Raw genomic sequence first — 17,573 nt, forward strand, 5'->3', positions numbered from 1 at the left:
AACACCAATGAGTATTTTGCAAGAAATGATGGCGAGAGCAAGGAGGACGAACTTTTACTTCAATCCAAATTTTCATTTAGCGTTAGATCATATTCACATATTAATCACCAGGTGTTAACCAGAAAATTCATTCCGCAATGAAGCACGAGATTGTTTTCCTGTATCGTAAAACAAAGAAATTAACATTGAAGCGCCTTTTAAATCACTAGCAATTGCCTTTTGGTGTCTTTGAATTCAAGAGCCAGTGGGAGAAAATCACTTTATGATCTGAAATATCGTAGTCAAAAAGAGTTCTTTAGTATTTGTGCCCAACTTTAGACTAGATTAAAATGGCTTGAGCGGCTAATGGTCAAAATTAGTGAAAATGAAAATATGGCCAGAATGGATCGAGCCGAGATTGCAGGGGTGTCCTCATCATCCGGACTGGCAGTGCTGATGATTGCAAGGAATGGCAACGGGTCATAAAGCTTTGTGGGGGGCTGTTTGAGTTGGATTGAGTTGAGAGGATCCATCTTAAGCCAAACCAGATTGCTCGGAGGGCACGTAGCACCACTTCTTGACCACGGGCTTTTGGACCTTGCGGGGGTTCTTGCGGGATCGGGAGCACACCTCCTTGGGGATGTCCACGCACTCCTCGGAAGGCTTGAGGAGGGGCACCAATTTGGTGACGTGCTTGCACGATCTTTGGGGTTCCAAGTTGCAAGTCTCCTCGGGCACCTAAATTGTCAAATGAGTGTGAAGATCAATTTGCGAACCTTCGGTAATTAACTCACTTCATAGAGGATAGACAAGGTCTACAAAGTCTTAGCCCAAAATTTGGACACGTTTCGTGATTGACTCACACTTACCTCTTGGACAACAGTCTCCTTCTTGTCGAAGCACTCCTCAGGTCCGGGTTGAGGCACGCAACCGGAGGGTCCGCAGAGCTCACGGCCGACCTTCTTACAGTCGGTCTCGGGGGTGTACTTCTTGACAGTCTTCTTCTCGTTGGAGCACACTTGCTTGGGCCACTTGGTGCACTTTTGCTCGGTGGTATAACCCTGAGTGACATCCTCGCACTTCTCCTCTTGAATGGTCTCGCAATCGACGACATCATCCTCGACCTCATGCTCGTGGTAACGAGTCTCACATTGGGTCTCGTACACGGTCTTACATTCCTCGGGTCCTTCGCCCTCGCAGATCAACGGGGTGTGGCAGAACCTGATGGGTTCTTCAAAGGCCACCTTTCGGTATTCGATGAAGCAGCTCTTCTTGAAGTTCTCCTCGCACTCCTCCTCTTGTTGGGGCTCAAAGTCGGTGGTGTAGGTGGTGTGGCATCGCTCAGAGTAGCTATGGTGGCACTCGATCTCCTCGTCGTATTCGGTCTCCTCGACCATGACGACCTTATCAATACATCTCTCACCGGCGGCGGCAATGCTTCCGATATCCAGAGCGACCTCGTTTCCTTGGCCTTGACGGGATGCACGAGCAGGGGCGGATTCTACCACGGCATGGGCGTGCTGCCCATCGTCATGATGATGGTGTTCATGGTGAGCATGGGCAGCAGCACCAGCAGCTTGGTTGCGCTGGTTGAAGGGGAAGGTGTTCACCAAAGACTTGGGTCGACGTTGTCCGGACACGGAGACCGTGGCGACGAGGGTCAACAGGCAAATCTATGAGTATCAAAATAAAGTTGAGCAGAGGCTTAGGCCTACACCAGGGTATTTTGAGATTTAAGAAAAAACATGGACGATATTTCTCTCTTTTTTACTTGATTGCAGAATGGCCAACTTCAGCACTGTAGGCATAAATAATACCGCATTTTTGGCAAAACCTAAGCGTTGGTCTTGGCACTTGTGCTGAACTTCTTCTATGTCAAACCCTTATTTCTTGAATTTTTCTGGGTGCCTCAATGTGTTGGCGTTCTTTTTTGTTCAAAGGATCATTCCGGGATTTCCGAATTCAAATTGAGGAAAGATCTTTGCCTAAACAATTCCTTTTGTTTGCATTGAGTTACGAACTCTCAAAATGATTCCAAGTGATTTTTATATATAATGAGTAAATGACAGTGACTTATCTTACCTTAGGAAAAGCGACCATTTTAAGAGTACAATGAGGAGCCTACAGGTGTTCAGGTGACACGGGCACTGCTCAACATGGACTGATTGCTCATCCCCATCTTCAGGCTTTTTATAGTCCGTCTCTTTCGAATATTGTCGGCCTATCGTTGTTCTTTTGTAGATGACGTCGGGCTTTTGCCTTCAAACGATTAAGTGCAGCAGTGAATCAGCCTCCTCCTCCTCTCACGTTTTAGGTTTGCTTGCCTCGACACCAAGGTGCTTGAGCAAAGTGAGAGAGAGAGAGAGCAAGCAAAGTCTATCAAGGCAATATCTTTATTGGAGTTTGTTGAAGATAAACGTATATATTTAGGCTTCCCATCTGGCATTACTAACAATAATTTGCACATATATTGTTGTTTCCCTTAAACATATGAATCAGTAACAAACCAGAAGGTGTTATCATGCTTATTGTTTTGCAAGATTAGTGAGATGGTCATTTTGTTAAAGAGTTTACAGAACGTAGTCCGATGATTTGTAGACAATCTAAATTGGGGTTAAGAAGAGAGAAACAAGGAAAGAGCAACATCGTCAGAGTATCAGACTTTCATTTCTGTTCGGTACTAGAAAATATCCCAGAATGGGCCCAACGTTAACCATGCAACAAAAAGTTCGTGTATGATAACGTTAATCTAAATAGCTGTATCCATTGAGCTAATTGTCGTTTATTATAATATCTCACCATTCAACTACTGCAAAATCGTCTATGGAAACAGATTTTTTTCCTTTCAGTTTGCCAATCCATCGAATGTTTTTGAAAGATGGCTTCAAAATCTTGTCTAGCCAGATTTAGAGGTTCATTTCTGTTGACCAATCAACTATGAATTTTGCCCATGCACTGGGAATTGTTTTTATGGCTTTCAACGCTTCATCGTTTCCCCTCATGCTACAGCCCAACTAATTGAAATAAGCAATTTCAATCGACACAGAAAAAAATGGCTCAATGCGGGGGTCAAGCTGCGAAGAGGATAAGCCATACAAACATTAGTTATTTTCGTGCTTTTCAGTAGCCATTTTCCACAAATTGGCCTTGCGAGCAATTTCTGTCATTGTCATATTTCTATCAAGGCAATGATTTCATGAGAGCTTAGCCGAAAAATAGAGCTGAAAATGTTAAGTAGTTCGCTTCTCTATTTGACAAATCTCACAGCAACATAATCGCACCACAAAAATGGCAAATATCACAATTCTTGGCAGGAACACCAGTGGATTAAATACATTGGAAACACGGAAGAAGCCGAGTTAGAAGCAGAAATTCCTGGACATATCAGATCTCCGAGGTCATGATCACGGTGGGCGTTTTTTCGATGTCGGTTCGCAGTTCCTTACGCCATGAGAGTGATGTGATCAACACCAGGGAGAGAGACTAATCCAGGTCTACTCTTGCACAGTAGCATTCTTCAGAGTTGGAATATGACGACCAAACTCACAGGAATAGTCTGGTCTTGGATGGGCGATAAATAAAATGAATAAATAGTAGTAACAAGTCTTGGGGTCTGAATGGTACGAGCCTATAGAGTTAAGGAGGCTGGTGGGTGGGTGGGCAAAGGGGTCAAATCCCAATAACTTAGTGGGGAACATGACAAGAGCATGCGGATGGAAGCTTGTAGGTATCGATGAAGAACCCACGGTACAGATCACAAGGATCCACTGAGACCATGCGGTGGTACACGTACTTTTGGGTACACTTGGAGTTGTAGCAAGGGGCAATGAGACGACAGGCACTATCGGGAGTGAGGCAGGTCTCAAGACGGGTGGTTTGAGTGTAGTTGTAACTGGCGTAACCGTACTCCTTGGGGGCGTGTTGGAGAATGATTCGCCAGTATCCTTCCACATTCACGGCCCGTTTAATCTTGGCGTAATCTACCTGGGAGGGACAAAGGTAGCCCTCAGGGCCAGCCCAATGAGACAGGTCGAAAGGAGAGTGGCCCTTGGAAGCACCCGTATAGTAGGCGTAATTGAAGGCATCCTCCTGATACTCGCTGATATGCTCAACCAGGTCATCGGCGGATTGATCGGGCACATCTGAATACTTCTTCTCAAAGATGGGATCTTGACTGATTTTATTGGCGATCTCATACTCAGGATATTCGGGGTCCTCCAAGCAAAAGGGAAGGTCGGAGTGATGGGCACACTTAGGGGGAGCTTTGGGATCACAATACCCCTGAGGGGCGTGCGGAGCGGGATGATGAGGTGGGGCTTGGTGATGCTTAGGGTAGACAGGTCCCGGGTGATGGGGAGCATAAGGCGTGGGAGGAGCATGGTAGGGTCCGGGAGTGGCTGCCAGGACCATAGTGGCCAGAGGAACCACAAAAACGGTTACCTGTACAGAATAAAGGGTTTCAGATTGGTCCAAAGTTCATGTTCGTTACCCATTTCTAATGGATGCGTTGAAATCTCCATGGCGAATGTTTGCATAATAAAGGTAAAAAAGCTTCAATGATAGTTCGGCCTCTTGTGCAACACGTTGAACACACTTTAACAACTGTGTGCGTCACCGAAAAATGAGAATTGCATTAAAGAGTTTGTTGATTGCTTTTACTTACCAGCTTAAAAACCATGGTTGATGTTTTGCTGCTGTGAGATTTGAGAGACTTGGCGAAGCGAACTGCATTGATTCTCAGTCTGCCGAATCATTTTATACAACTTTCTGCGTCAATTCACCGCCCTCTTGTCTTTTCCCGCTGTGGATTATTAAGCAAACCAGAGTCCAATCTGCGTGTGGACAGACAATTCCCTTTGGTGGCTTGAATATGTCCTGCATTGTTCAAGGGACGAACAGCCATGTTGCTAGTGGTTGCTAATTCATGTATACTTGAAAGAGACGTCCTTTGGCATTGATTGGATGTTGATATTGTGGTAATGCAATCTAGTGGACGAGTAGCAGATATCAATTCACAGAGCGACACATGAAATGAGGAAATGGATGTTGCCGTGTGACTCGTGCTTTGAATCTAGTTACACCTTGTAATCGTGTTAATAATTGAAGGTGCATTACATGTATATAAAAAGCTAATCAGCAATGTTTCCAACCCCATAACGGCCTCACCCAGATCCCCTGCCTGAACAGCATGATGGGCTCAGGAAACCGTTAAGCCAGTTCTCAGCCAAGCAATTGTATTAAGTAGAGGAACCTCTCAAGGCCTATTAGTCATTACTCGCTTGAACACCCTGTTGACGTGACTTTTCGTCATTTTCCAGGGTCAGCATCGGGATCGTTATTAAATTTTGATGTTCAAGTGCATACTGAAAACAATACAACAGAGATACGTTTTCACAGATTCTGATTCGAATTCAAACTAGCAATGGCAAAAAAACGATTGGGGATTTAATTGCCTTTTTCTCCGTTCAATTCGAAAGATGAAAATGTTGTCTTGGGTTTTAACTAAAATATGCAGAACATAGCATATACATGTGGAGACCAAATGTTGTTCAACAATAGATCAAATGGGTACTTGCTAAGTAAGATACCGTATTTACCGCTTGCTCACTTCCTTGTCCGACACTTAACAGACAATAATTGCAAAACAGTACATCTTAGACAAAAAGCCTTATCAAGCTTTTCAGAAACACTCAAACTTCTCCTTGCTTCTTTTTAGCTCCCAAACTATAAGGAACAGCTTAAATTTCATTGCTTATGGATTTCAAGCTTAGATTAAAAACCCTCATTCCTGAAAAAATTTTCCGCTCGAGATAGGACTGGCCAGAAACGATCCTATGAATTGATTCAGTGACTTTAGATTAGAAAAACTGATATTTGTGTGGCTTGCAACTGCTGGATAATTTTAGGTCAAATAGAAATCGGCACACCAAAAACATCAATTGACACATGCACCAAAATGCAAAAAATATATTATGAGCACCCCAAAAATAAAAATGTATCGCAACCCCTGTCGTGGCACATCAAACGTAGAAAGTGACACACGTAGGTGACCACACAAAACGTGTTTATAGCACACCAAAAATATAAATTGGCACACTGAATTTAGAATTGGACACCAGAAGTGAAAAACATGGCACACCAAAGATAACAGGTAATGCGCTTGGCACGGACAGCACACGGAAAAGGGTTTGAAGCTCACCAAATATCAAAGTGGCACACAAAACAATAAAAAGGCATACCAAAAAAATAAAGAGGCATAATAAAACATTAAGCTAAAATGAATGGTTTAGAGGTGCTTGGGCAAAAGGGCTTAGTCACCCCCAGCCGGTGAAGCCAGTCATCACATTGGCCGTATTAAGTTCGTCAAAACCCCTTCTGTCAATAATCTAACAAAAAGTTAGTAATACAAGGTTTTGCCAATTTCTTGAATAAATGCCACATTTCTAGTGTAATTCAAACTGGTAATTTTCATTCTTGTGCCAGCCGGCCCTGAAGACTACCAGAACCCTACCGTATTTGGGCAGGTCAAACAATTTATTCCACTCTGGGCTAGGTTCACCCAAGGAGCTGGATTGGGTCTAGAGACCCTGGTCTAACCATGGAGAGAGTAACAGTACAAGTTTGAGCCTGATCTGGTCAGGGTGCTGAGCAGCCCCATACGTCCTTTGGCAGGGCAATTCATTCCAGCAAGGTGGCTTCTTGGATTATAGCCTTCAAACCTTGATTTTATCTTTTCTGAATTGTTAAAGTTTTTATGCTACTTTGATAAACTTGACAATATGTCAGATAGTCCTCTAACCATCAATTAACTGAGGTCTTTCTACAATCGCGATCACTGGCCAGCCTATGTTTTGTACCTATACATGGTCAGTTGGACACTTTGCATTTTTGCCGGCCAAATTTTTGGCGTGTAGTTTTTTTTATTTTATTTCTGTGCTTCATTGCTCTTTTTTGTGCCATAGATCTGTTCAGTGTGCCTGCATAGAGTTTGGTGTGACAAAATAAAGTTCAGTGTGCCATATTCTGTTTTTTTTTGTGCTCTAGTTTGTTTGTGTACCTTTTTATCTATGCGTGTTTCAGTTTCTTTATTGATATGTTCAAAAACTTTGGTGTGCCATTTTTCGTTCCTGTAGAGCCCCATTTTATGTCACCCATTATCATTTGAATGAAATGTGTACCTAGGCGTCGATGTTTTATTCAAAACTATAGGCTTAATGATTCAGGCCTTGTTAGTATTAAAAGATTTCGAAAAACAAGTCTCGGCCGAAACTAGTCGAGCAGCCCAAGACAACCGAAATCTGTCATTACACTATTTTGCCGCCGGTGGTCGGTAAGAAAATAATGGAGTCACCTAAGCCTTCAAAGTCATTCCTTATTGTGTTGAAGCTAAAAAGTTATGTAAGAATGTTACAACGTGAAGAACGTAGTCGATTCCACATACCGACCGCGCCATATTAGGTATTCGTAACTAACAAGCCGTTTATTATTTATATTGGAAGAGTAGTGGATAGGTAGAAAGGTAAAGAAGAAGTGTCTAGAACAGAAGGAAGTTACTAGAGGGAGCCAGGGTATGTGAAATCAACTATTGGAATGGATGGCTAGATCATGACTTATCACTGGGGCATTTGGAGCTAAAATAGATGAAATTTATTTCTTCTAAATTTCCATCATTAAGGTTTTATAAAATGCACTTTTTTTATAATTTTAAGAAATTCAAGACCTTGAAAAAAGCTAGAAATGCATAAAGCACTAAAAATCAAGGTTGTTCTATGTGATATCCTCTAGAATAATGATCTCTGATTTAGCTATAGATCGATGACAATCAGTAGTCGAGAATAAGCATTTTAACATGGCTCAGTTGGCAGCCATAGGAGTTTCGAGGAAAAATCCAATAAAAGACAAGGAATCAAATATGAATTGAGTGAGGAACACGTCACAAACCCGATCAATGTCCAATTCACCCCCAACGGATACCATGACCACTTCAAACCCATCCAGAGCTAAGATATCACATGAAGCTATCAAAGGATCTCGGATTCGATCAATCCAGTCCACAAAAAATATTTTAGTTTCTTTACCGCAAAATCCATCGGATCAGTTCATCGAGGAAGCAAAATCTTCTGCTCGTAATCGTGACAAATTAGAGGAACATTTTATTCACAATGCTGGTGAAATCAATTTCGACGATTGTGAACGGGCTCTCTCAAATATTTCAAATGACGTCGATCAACTTACCAAACCTTATTAGGAATCTGTGTGACCCGTCCGAATACTCCGGCGAACCACCTTCCTTTCAAAATTAACGACGCCTTAGGTCCTGATACTGCTTCACTAGCAGAACTTCGTTCTTGGCAACAAGCTTTTGAGTTGTATTACTCTTCCAATAGCATGTCAACATTTCCACTCCACTCCAAGAACAACATGGATATATTAAGGCTTCAGATGAGCTCAAACTACAACAATACCTTTCACTACAGCTTACCGATTCGACACCAATTCAAAGAAGGTCTGGTTGCCTCGAGATTCTAAAAGGTTTCTTCGTCACACATGTGCCCCTCATTACACGGCGCTTTAATTTCTTTCAATGCAACCAAAAGGAAGGTGAGCCTTTTTCCGATTGGTACCTACGTCAACAAATGGAAGGAAACGAGGCAGAACTCGAAAGCCTCTCTATATCTTCTCACTTCGTTTAATAACCGGCACTTCCAACTTCAAGCTTAGAGAAGATTTTTTAAGACAAAGTAAAACTTCTAAGGACGACTTCTACAAAATTGCTATCGCATGGGAGTCGGTTACATCTGTCCAACGTTCTCTCTCTGGCGCTCACCACCAATACATAGTGGCATGACCACCAGTGATCAGGTATAGTCCTCCGAGATAATAGAAAGTTCGATGAGCATATCCAGTTGAAAGTTGGCAAAGCTTTTCAAGCATGTGGTTGCATCTATAGCATCTTTCCGATGCTAACTCTGCACAAGTCGATTGTCCAGCCTCATCTTCAGGTTTGTAAAGGGTCGAGAAGGTCCAAAGATTTTTACCAGGAACATCACGGGTATGGGAGAGCTCTCGTACTGGGAGAACCTTGAAAGGTTGGGACTGTACAATATTCAGAGAAGATACGAAAGGTATCTGATATTGTACGTTTTCAAGAGCATCTATGAGCTTTGTCCCAACCCAGGTTTTAGGGTCAATTCTAGTGACCGCAGAGGCTTAACGTGCGTTTTGAGAGCACCCTCAAGCCCTCGAGAATCCAGGCTAGTTCGAACAATGAAGTCCACTTCTCTTCTTTCTCGGGCTCCTTCATTGCTTCCCCTTTAATATTCGTAGAGAGTCTGTAGTCATTGATCCAGGAGAGGGATATAAGTCAGACTTGGAAAAGTTTTTTACTAAATTTCCCAATCAATCTTACATTCAAGGGTGAGCCAGATCCGCCAGCTCTAATTCGTTGTTCGATCAAATAAGATATGAAAATAAAGGTTAAGTAAAATGAATACATTTTTCGTTTTGAACTTCTGCAAGGAGTTCTCTAGACATGGAGTTCTCTAGACATGGAGTTGGACAGTGCCCAGAGGGCAGACAACAAAAGGGCAATGTGCCCTAGCCCCTCAGTAAATCAAACAACGTGTGAGTTTTGTTAAAAACCTTGGTATTCAGATCAATAATCTTTATCACTGTTATATTCATCACCTTGTCTGGTGATGTGTGGTTATCAACCTGGGTGTATAATGTATAAAATACCCAGAAATGTAAAATAGCCAATTAACTACACTATTCTAATGTTTAATTCCTCCCACTTTACCACCATTCTATTTATGGTGATTACTTGAACCGAAATCTAGGTGCTTTTGGCAGGTACACACGCTTTCAGCCATTAAAAGTAAGTAAGTAAATCTAAGAAGTGTCGTGATATATAGTTTGTATGGACTTAACAACAAAGAGTCCTTTTGAACAATGAGATAAAAGTGTCCGGTGAGAAGTTTTTTGTTACAAAGCTCTTGCACAAATTTGTGCTGACAGAAATGTATCTGATACATTTAAAAAGAGGTAACTCAATGAGCTTTTTCAAATGCATTTCATAATCAAAAGACCAAACAACACGAAGCTCACACCATCATTCATATGAATTCAATATGTATCAAGGGTAAACTGATCATTTTTTGGTTTACTTCATTTCTTCTACTTTTTTGAAGAACATTATGATTGATGTGTTTATAGGCCAAGTCACCACGCAGGCCACCAACTTTACAGTTTAGGCTCAAAATATGGAATGGGGTCCCAAGGCCTAATTACAAACACTTCACTTTAGTTAATAGAAAATAGGAGTATGGGTCCACTAGTTGGGGTCTCAAGTTGGAAACAGGTTGCTGATGGCCGTCTGGGGATAAAGTTGAAATTACCACTGGCTTTTTACAACATTTGTAGAAACTCTTAATGCTCTCTCCAGGTGTATGGAATACCGTTGACAATATGGGGACTAATGGCCAATGAAAAGCTTCATCTTGGTCAGTGATCTGAGAGCAAACAAACTTGGCTTGTCAGTCATATCAGTTATCACGCAGAAGAGCAAGGGACAACACTTTTGAAGGAAATACACAATTAACATTCTATTACACAGATTCACAGGCAGGCAAGCTGAGCAACACCCACTCACAAATACTCGCTGCGTGCCCAATCATATATATGTTAATAATTTCAACTTGTTCAGGCTGGTCAACCTGTTTCTTAGTTTTAATGAATCCACATCAAGCTCCCTAGGTTGCTTGCATTCACAAGTTCTGATGACAAGGCTTTGGTATTTGGATGGCAAAGTCCTCGGAAATAAGGATGGGCGGTCTCTGGGCTGCAAAAAGAAAGGTTGCTTGGGTCACAGTTGGGGACACTTTGCAACCAATGAAGGATAATTTATGCCTTTCTCTTCAGTTTTGAGTCTTCTCTAGATCTTGTAATACGATGTTTTCAAACGTAGAACAGACAGAGGATATTGGATTAGATATGTTCAATGGCCCTAATCCAGTGTAAGGGGACGGGTCAGGTTGGCCAACTTCTTGAAATGGTTTGTAAATGGTAGTGAGGTCAATCAAAGGGCGTGTCATTGAGTAGTAGTCACACACAATGATTTATAAACGGATTTCACTTCAGATTTCATAGGACACCAGAGCACGGTCGCTTCAAATTTAGCCCCTTCGATGTCTCGCAGCTGTTGATTTCTAGGGTAACCAGGGAGTCCAGGGTAGAGCCGTCCTTGACTGCTGGGATTCCAATCCCAGTAAAGTTAAGGAAGTCTGCAAAAAACCTCCTTGCTTTTCAACAAACAAACCAAACTAAGCCAGAGGGGGAAGGGAAGCCAATGTTGGGCTAAAACAATGCCTCTAGAAAGAACAGGGAATACAATCTAAATGACAGAGGTGGAGGAATAATGATTACCCTCAATTTTCATGGGATTGAAATTTCCACTAATACTGATCAGTAGACTACGACAAAATATGTTGTTTTCGCGTCGAGCAGAAATTGCAGAAGTTTGACGGTTCGGATTTGCCAAAGAGCTGAACCGATGCATCGGGAAGAAACATGGTTTGTGTAACCCTCTTGAATTTCTACTCGACATACGGACAACATTTTTTGTCGGAGTCGACTGATCAGGCCACTGGAATAGGTTCAAGGCATTTCTGATGATGAATTGACGATGCTTTATTCAGGGTCTCATATTTTGCAGCGGATTGGTAAAATTAATGAACGAACCAACTCACGAAAAGTGAAATGTTGTTTTGAATCTTATTCTAACCAAGTTTTCATACCAAGTCAAGAGCCTTGAGGGCGACATCGACCGCAAAATTACTATTGTTGTGATCTTCCTGCTCTGCAAACGTTCAAACCAGCACTGCCAAGTTTGATCCGTTTGAATTTTTCTATATCATGAAGCTGAAACCATCGTCTGCTCTGCACCGGATCCTGTTATGCTTTCGCTTTGAGGGCTCCGACATTATTTTTTGGATTACTTTAGAATGCATTTTTCCCCTCCGCCTTCTCTGATCTTCTTCGTACGGGTGATTACGCTTTCGCAAATTACAATGTCAAGAAAAACATATTTCAATGCCTAAGAATGAATTATATCAAATCAAAGCTATAATTTCGATAGTCTATTCTTTTCTGGATAGTTAATATAAGGTGGCTCTAAGATAATTTGAGCTGTTACTTTGAAAATGAAAGTAAGAGACTTGATAGGTGACGCCACAAAAAGTTGGTTACTTTTTGTCCAATTTGGCACTCATTCTATTCGACCCAGTCACAATGGCATTGAGAAGGCTGTGCGAGACAAAATTGTAAGGATTCAACTGAAGGTACAATTGCCAAAAGGCTCCATGAGGCCAATCCTCAAATCCTCATTTCATCGCACTATTGCACAATTAAATACAAGTGATCAAGGATTTGAGGCAGATCAGGTTGTGAATGAATTATTATTATTGTTATAATTTTATTATTATTATTAAACAAACAATCCCTGATTTTGGCTTTTTTTGTTCATTGGGTTTTGGCTCATTACGTGTGATTTGGTATTAAGGGCAAAGGGAATCGGGGTTTTGAGCTGTCTGAAACTTTGGTCTTTCCAATTTCAGACTGACATCGTGTTACATGATGTGTCAATCGGTCGGACAAAACTGATTCATAAGCTTCTTGAATTGCGGGAATGGTTGTTCTTTGACAGCATGAGAGGCCATGCGAGGAAAACGTGTCTTTGATGGCTTTGATGATTCATGCTTCGTATTTTCCCATAAGTTTCCCGACGAAAGTTGCATATCCTGAGCATCTTAAACGTGAATTATTGGCTGCTACGATACGCTTCTTTTGTAGATGGTTGATTGGGACTTGCTGCTTCGTCATCAAAATCTCTGTTTCGAGAGTTTCCGTTGTCCCAATGTCAGGGATGGCCTCACAATTAAAAGAATTTTTACCTTCAAAACGAATGTTAATCCGAACGGTTGGCGTGGAGTGCTTAGTCTTATTAGCAATTTCGTCCCTATCGCACTCCCCCATTGCCACATGATTTGCATGTTGACGTTGTGCAAACCCACGGTTTCGGGTCAGGGTTATACCATTGTGGATTTTGATCTTCCGTACGTAACGGAGTTGCATGAAAGTTGGATGTGGGGCGAATTTCCCCATGGTACATACACAAGAGAACTGAACTTCCTTATTTCATCGAAAGCAAAATGTTTCTCTTTCTGGACATCTGGATCTGGGGTGAGTTGAACGAGGTCTTCCACATCCAAATTATTTGTCCCCTAGGTCCTCCAAATTTCTTGAGACGGAATGTGGTTGTGCTGGCGGATGTTTACATTGGACTTGTCTCTCTTTTTGGCAACGGACATGGCGAAAATATTCACGAAATCTCATCGTTAACCGACCTAGCTGTCTTGCACGCTTTGGCAATTTGAATGAATTCATCTTTACGTATCGTTGTCCTTTACGTATGAACTCCTCTCTCAAGTTAGAGTGGGATGTCTCATAATGGACCGTATGGGATGGAGATCGTCTTCGGTAAATTGGCCCAAGTCGGTTTCGCTTCCGTAACTTTGAACGGATCATCCAATGGCTTAATTTTTTCCAATAAGATTGCTTGTAAAGTCGAACTTCGAATTAATGAATCTCAAATTAGCAATAAATTTCGATTAAATGATATCTTTGCTGCATATCAAAGACCGTATTTACTTCATACCAAGTATCGAATAAACATAAATTTCGATTTAACGATGTGTTCTCCGCTGACGGACAATATCGTTAAAGTTCGACTGTATTGGAAAACTGGAAGCGACGATTCAAGGGAGGAACTTTTTTACGGCCTTTTGTAACATCATCAAATTGCTCAATTTAAATACCGTCATCAATCTCAATAGACTCATCAAATAAGCAATGGGGGGGCTGTTGGTCCTAACATCATTGGAGTTGAAAACACACTTGAGAACTGAAGTAAAAAAAGCGAAAGAAGAAATCATAATCCAAGGAAAAAAGTGTTTGGCTAAATTTTCCTGAGCATTGCCAACGACTGAAGTTTATCAACAAAGAGCTCATTGCTCATATAGTTGTCTGTCTTTGACAAGAAAATTAATAATATGGTAAAATATAAATCTCTGATCTTACAAGAAGGTTGAACATGTTGAAGGATGAGTTTGTTGATTGTGCCTCCAAAGGGCCTTTTGACTGTTGAGGGTTTGTTAATGGGGTTAATAAAGATCGTCTTGAGCTGAAAAGCTTGCTTATCATGTTAGGAAACGAATAAAGTTGATTAAGAAAATTCACGGGCTTAGCAAGAACATCTTAAAAACACAAGAGTTCACATCGTGTGTAAACACATGCAAGTTTAACTGATTCAAAGCAATGCGTTGCATGAACTTATGTTTCAGAAAATGGCCTCTGCATTTCAATTTCATCACTCTTTTTGTACATGTGAGCATCAGCATGCCCAAAAGTTACGAACGACTAATAATTTATTTTGTTAAGTGCATTTTGATGTCAATAATGCCCGAGGGTGTTTCCATTGTGAGATTAATTGGAGTTGATGGCCTCATCAAGAGGCGGCAGTCGCAATTCATGGCAGTGATCCGCATCAAACGCGGACTTTGATTTCTGAAGGAAGGGTTGAAGTTTCGTTTAATTGTTTCTCAGGGAGACTAGTTTGCGGGGGGAGAGTGGGTTAATCAAAAGCTTGTGAAAGCCGAGCGAGAGATAGCAGAAAACGCTGGCGAAAGACTGATGGTCACGACACAGAAACGAAGATAAAAAGGCCAGAATGGATCGAGCCGAGATTGCAGGGGTGTCCTCATCATCCGGACTGGCAGTGCTGATGATTGCAAGGAATGGCAACGGGTCATAAAGCTTTGTGGGGGGCTGTTTGAGTTGGATTGAGTTGAGAGGATCCATCTTAAGCCAAACCAGATTGCTCCGAGGGCACGTAGCACCATTTCTTGACCACGGGCTTTTGGACCTTGCGGGGGTTCTTGCGGGATCGGGAGCACACCTCCTTGGGGATGTCCACGCACTCCTCGGAAGGCTTGAGGAGGGGCACCAATTTGGTGACGTGCTTGCACGATCTTTGAGGTTCCAAGTTGCAAGTCTCCTCGGGCACCTAAATTGTCAAATGAGTGTGAAGATCAATTTGAGAAACCTTCGGTAATCAACTCACTTTTTAGGGGATAGACAAGCCTTAGCCCTAAAATTGGACACGTTTCGTGATTGACTCACACTTACCTCTTGGACAACAGTCTCCTTCTTGTCGAAGCACTCCTCAGGTCCGGGTTGAGGCACGCAACCGGAGGGTCCGCAGAGCTCACGGCCGACCTTCTTACAGTCGGTCTCGGGGGTGTACTTCTTGACAGTCTTCTTCTCGTTGGAGCACACTTGCTTGGGCCACTTGGTGCACTTTTGCTAGGTGGTATAACCCTGAGTGACATCCTCGCACTTCTCCTCTTGAATGGTCTCGCAATCAACGACATCATCCTCGACCTCATGCTCGTGGTAACGAGTCTCACATTGGGTCTCGTACACGGTCTTACATTCCTCGGGTCCTTCGCCCTCGCAGATCAAAGGGGTGTGGCAGAACCTGATGGGTTCTTCAAAGGCCACCTTTCGGTATTCGATGAAGCAGCTCTTCTTGAAGTTCTCCTCGCACTCCTCCTCTTGTTGGGGCTCAAAGTCGGTGGTGTAGGTGGTATGGCATCGCTCAGAGTAGCTATGGTGGCACTCGATCTCCTCGTCGTATTCGGTCTCCTCGACCATGACAACCTTGTCAATACATCTCTCACCGGCGGCGGCAATGCTTCCGATATCCAGAGCGACCTCGTTTCCTTGGCCTTGACGGGATGCACGAGCAGGGGCGGATTCTACCACGGCATGGGCGTGCTGCCCATCGTCATGATGATGGTGATCATGGTGAGCATGAGCAGCAGCACCGGCAGCTTGGTTGCGCTGGTTGAAGGGGAAGGTGTTAACCAAAGACTTGGGTCGACGTTGTCCGGACACGGAGACCGTGGCGACGAGGGTCAACAGGCAAATCTATGAGTATCAAAATAAAGTTGAGCAGAGGCTTAGGCCTACACCAGGGTATTTTGAGATTTAAGAAAAAACATGGACGATATTTCTCTCTTTTTTACTTGATTGCAGAATGGCCAACTTCAGCACTGTAGGCATAAATAATACCGCATTTTTGGCAAAACCTAAGCGTTGGTCTTGGCACTTGTGCTGAACTTCTTCTATGTCAAACCCTTATTTCTTGAATTTTTCTGGGTGCCTCAATGTGTTGGCGTTCTTTTTTGTTCAAAGGATCATTCCGGGATTTCCGAATTCAAATTGAGGAAAGATCTTTGCCTAAACAATTCCTTTTGTTTGCATTGAGTTACGAACTCTCAAAATGATTCCAAGTGATTTTTATATATAATGAGTAAATGACAGTGACTTATCTTACCTTAGGAAAAGCGACCATTTTAAGAGTACAATGAGGAGCCTACAGGTGTTCAGGTGACACGGGCACTGCTCAACATGGACTGATTGCTCATCCCCATCTTCAGGCTTTTTATAGTCCGTCTCTTTCGAATATTGTCGGCCTATCGTTGTTCTTTTGTAGATGACGTCGGGCTTTTGCCTTCAAACGATTAAGTGCAGCAGTGAATCAGCCTCCTCCTCCTCTCCAGCTTTAGATTTGCTTGCCTCGACACCAAGGTGCTTGAGCAAAGTGAGAGAGAGAGAGAGCAAGCAAAGTCTATCAAGGCTATATCTTTATTGGAGTTTGTTGAAGATAAACGTATATATTTAGGCTTCCCATCTGGCATTACTAACAATAATTTGCACATATATTGTTATTTCCTTTAAAGATGTGAATCAGTAACAAACCAGAAGGTATTGATATCATCCTAATGGTTTTGGAAGATTAGTGGGTAAATACGATCGGCTGAGTTTAAATGATAACTTGGCATGTAAAGGCAAGTTATTCTTGCTTTAGGATCATGAATGGGATTAGATGATCAGTTATAATAGGAATTTTTGGTTTCAATGTCATCCTATATATTCTCCATGTTGTCTGGGACTCATCTACACACTCTTTCTTCGCATTGGTATGGAGTTTCGAAATCTATAGTCACTGCCATCTACCAACTCAAAAGCACGAAACAGTAAATGATGCTCAGTACATGAGGGCTGCACCCAAGATTGAGAACCTTGGCGAATGACAATGTGGAAAGTCTTGAATTCGTTGACCAACCACGGTTGTTATATTTTCTGGTTTCGTGTTTGATCAAATGCCAAGACATCTAGATATGTTCTTCTTTGTCAAAGAGACAAAAGGAATAACTTTTGTGAAATGCACATGTTTAAAAGTAGCTCAGATAAGTGTGTAAAATAACTTAAAGCCCATTAAAATGCGTCATTGTCAAAAAAAGTAGCTAATCAGTATTAAACGTACTCTTAGTTACGTATTGGCGTAATAGTTCATAAACTGCTATTCCGTAGATGCCTAGATATTACAACTTGAAAGTTGCGATTTACACCTTAAAAGATCGAAAAGTGGCCGACTTATGTTTCCAGTTATTCCCAAAGTATATTATTGC

At 42.1% G+C, this 17,573-nt stretch overlaps 3 protein-coding genes across 3 annotated transcripts; all 3 read right to left on the bottom strand.

The window, feature by feature from the left end:
- Positions 1-429: 429 nt before the first annotated feature.
- LOC131888053 (uncharacterized) lies at positions 430-2,094 on the bottom strand. Its single transcript, XM_059236835.1, has 3 exons — positions 2,062-2,094; positions 849-1,652; positions 430-717 (listed from the first exon to the last, which is right to left on the bottom strand). Exons 1-3 carry the CDS (start codon positions 2,077-2,079, stop codon positions 514-516), a joined length of 1,026 nt encoding a protein of 341 aa, XP_059092818.1. The 5' UTR covers positions 2,080-2,094; the 3' UTR covers positions 430-513.
- A 1,115-nt stretch (positions 2,095-3,209) lies between these two features.
- LOC131888092 (uncharacterized) lies at positions 3,210-4,892 on the bottom strand. The gene is made up of 2 exons (XM_059236881.1): positions 4,643-4,892; positions 3,210-4,419 (listed from the first exon to the last, which is right to left on the bottom strand). The coding sequence occupies exons 1-2, from the start codon at positions 4,655-4,657 to the stop codon at positions 3,664-3,666; spliced, it is 771 nt and encodes a 256-aa protein (XP_059092864.1). The 5' UTR covers positions 4,658-4,892; the 3' UTR covers positions 3,210-3,663.
- Positions 4,893-14,661: 9,769 nt separating this feature from the next.
- Positions 14,662-16,533, bottom strand: LOC131888062 (uncharacterized). The gene is given in 3 exon segments (XM_059236847.1): positions 14,662-15,100; positions 15,223-16,026; positions 16,436-16,533. Coding segments are annotated over 3 exon segments (1,026 nt in total). The 5' UTR covers positions 16,454-16,533; the 3' UTR covers positions 14,662-14,896.
- Positions 16,534-17,573: the final 1,040 nt, after the last annotated feature.

Source organism: Tigriopus californicus, chromosome 1 (genome assembly GCF_007210705.1).
Source record: "Tigriopus californicus strain San Diego chromosome 1, Tcal_SD_v2.1, whole genome shotgun sequence".
In the NCBI taxonomy this organism is placed as follows: domain Eukaryota; kingdom Metazoa; phylum Arthropoda; class Copepoda; order Harpacticoida; family Harpacticidae; genus Tigriopus; species Tigriopus californicus.

Excerpts from the sequence above, each read along its gene's own strand:
- LOC131888053 (XM_059236835.1), bottom strand. Across the intron at positions 718-848 it reads AGGAGACTGTTGTCCAAGAG|GTGCCCGAGGAGACTTGCAA; the intron begins GTAAGTGTGAGT and ends TTGACAATTTAG.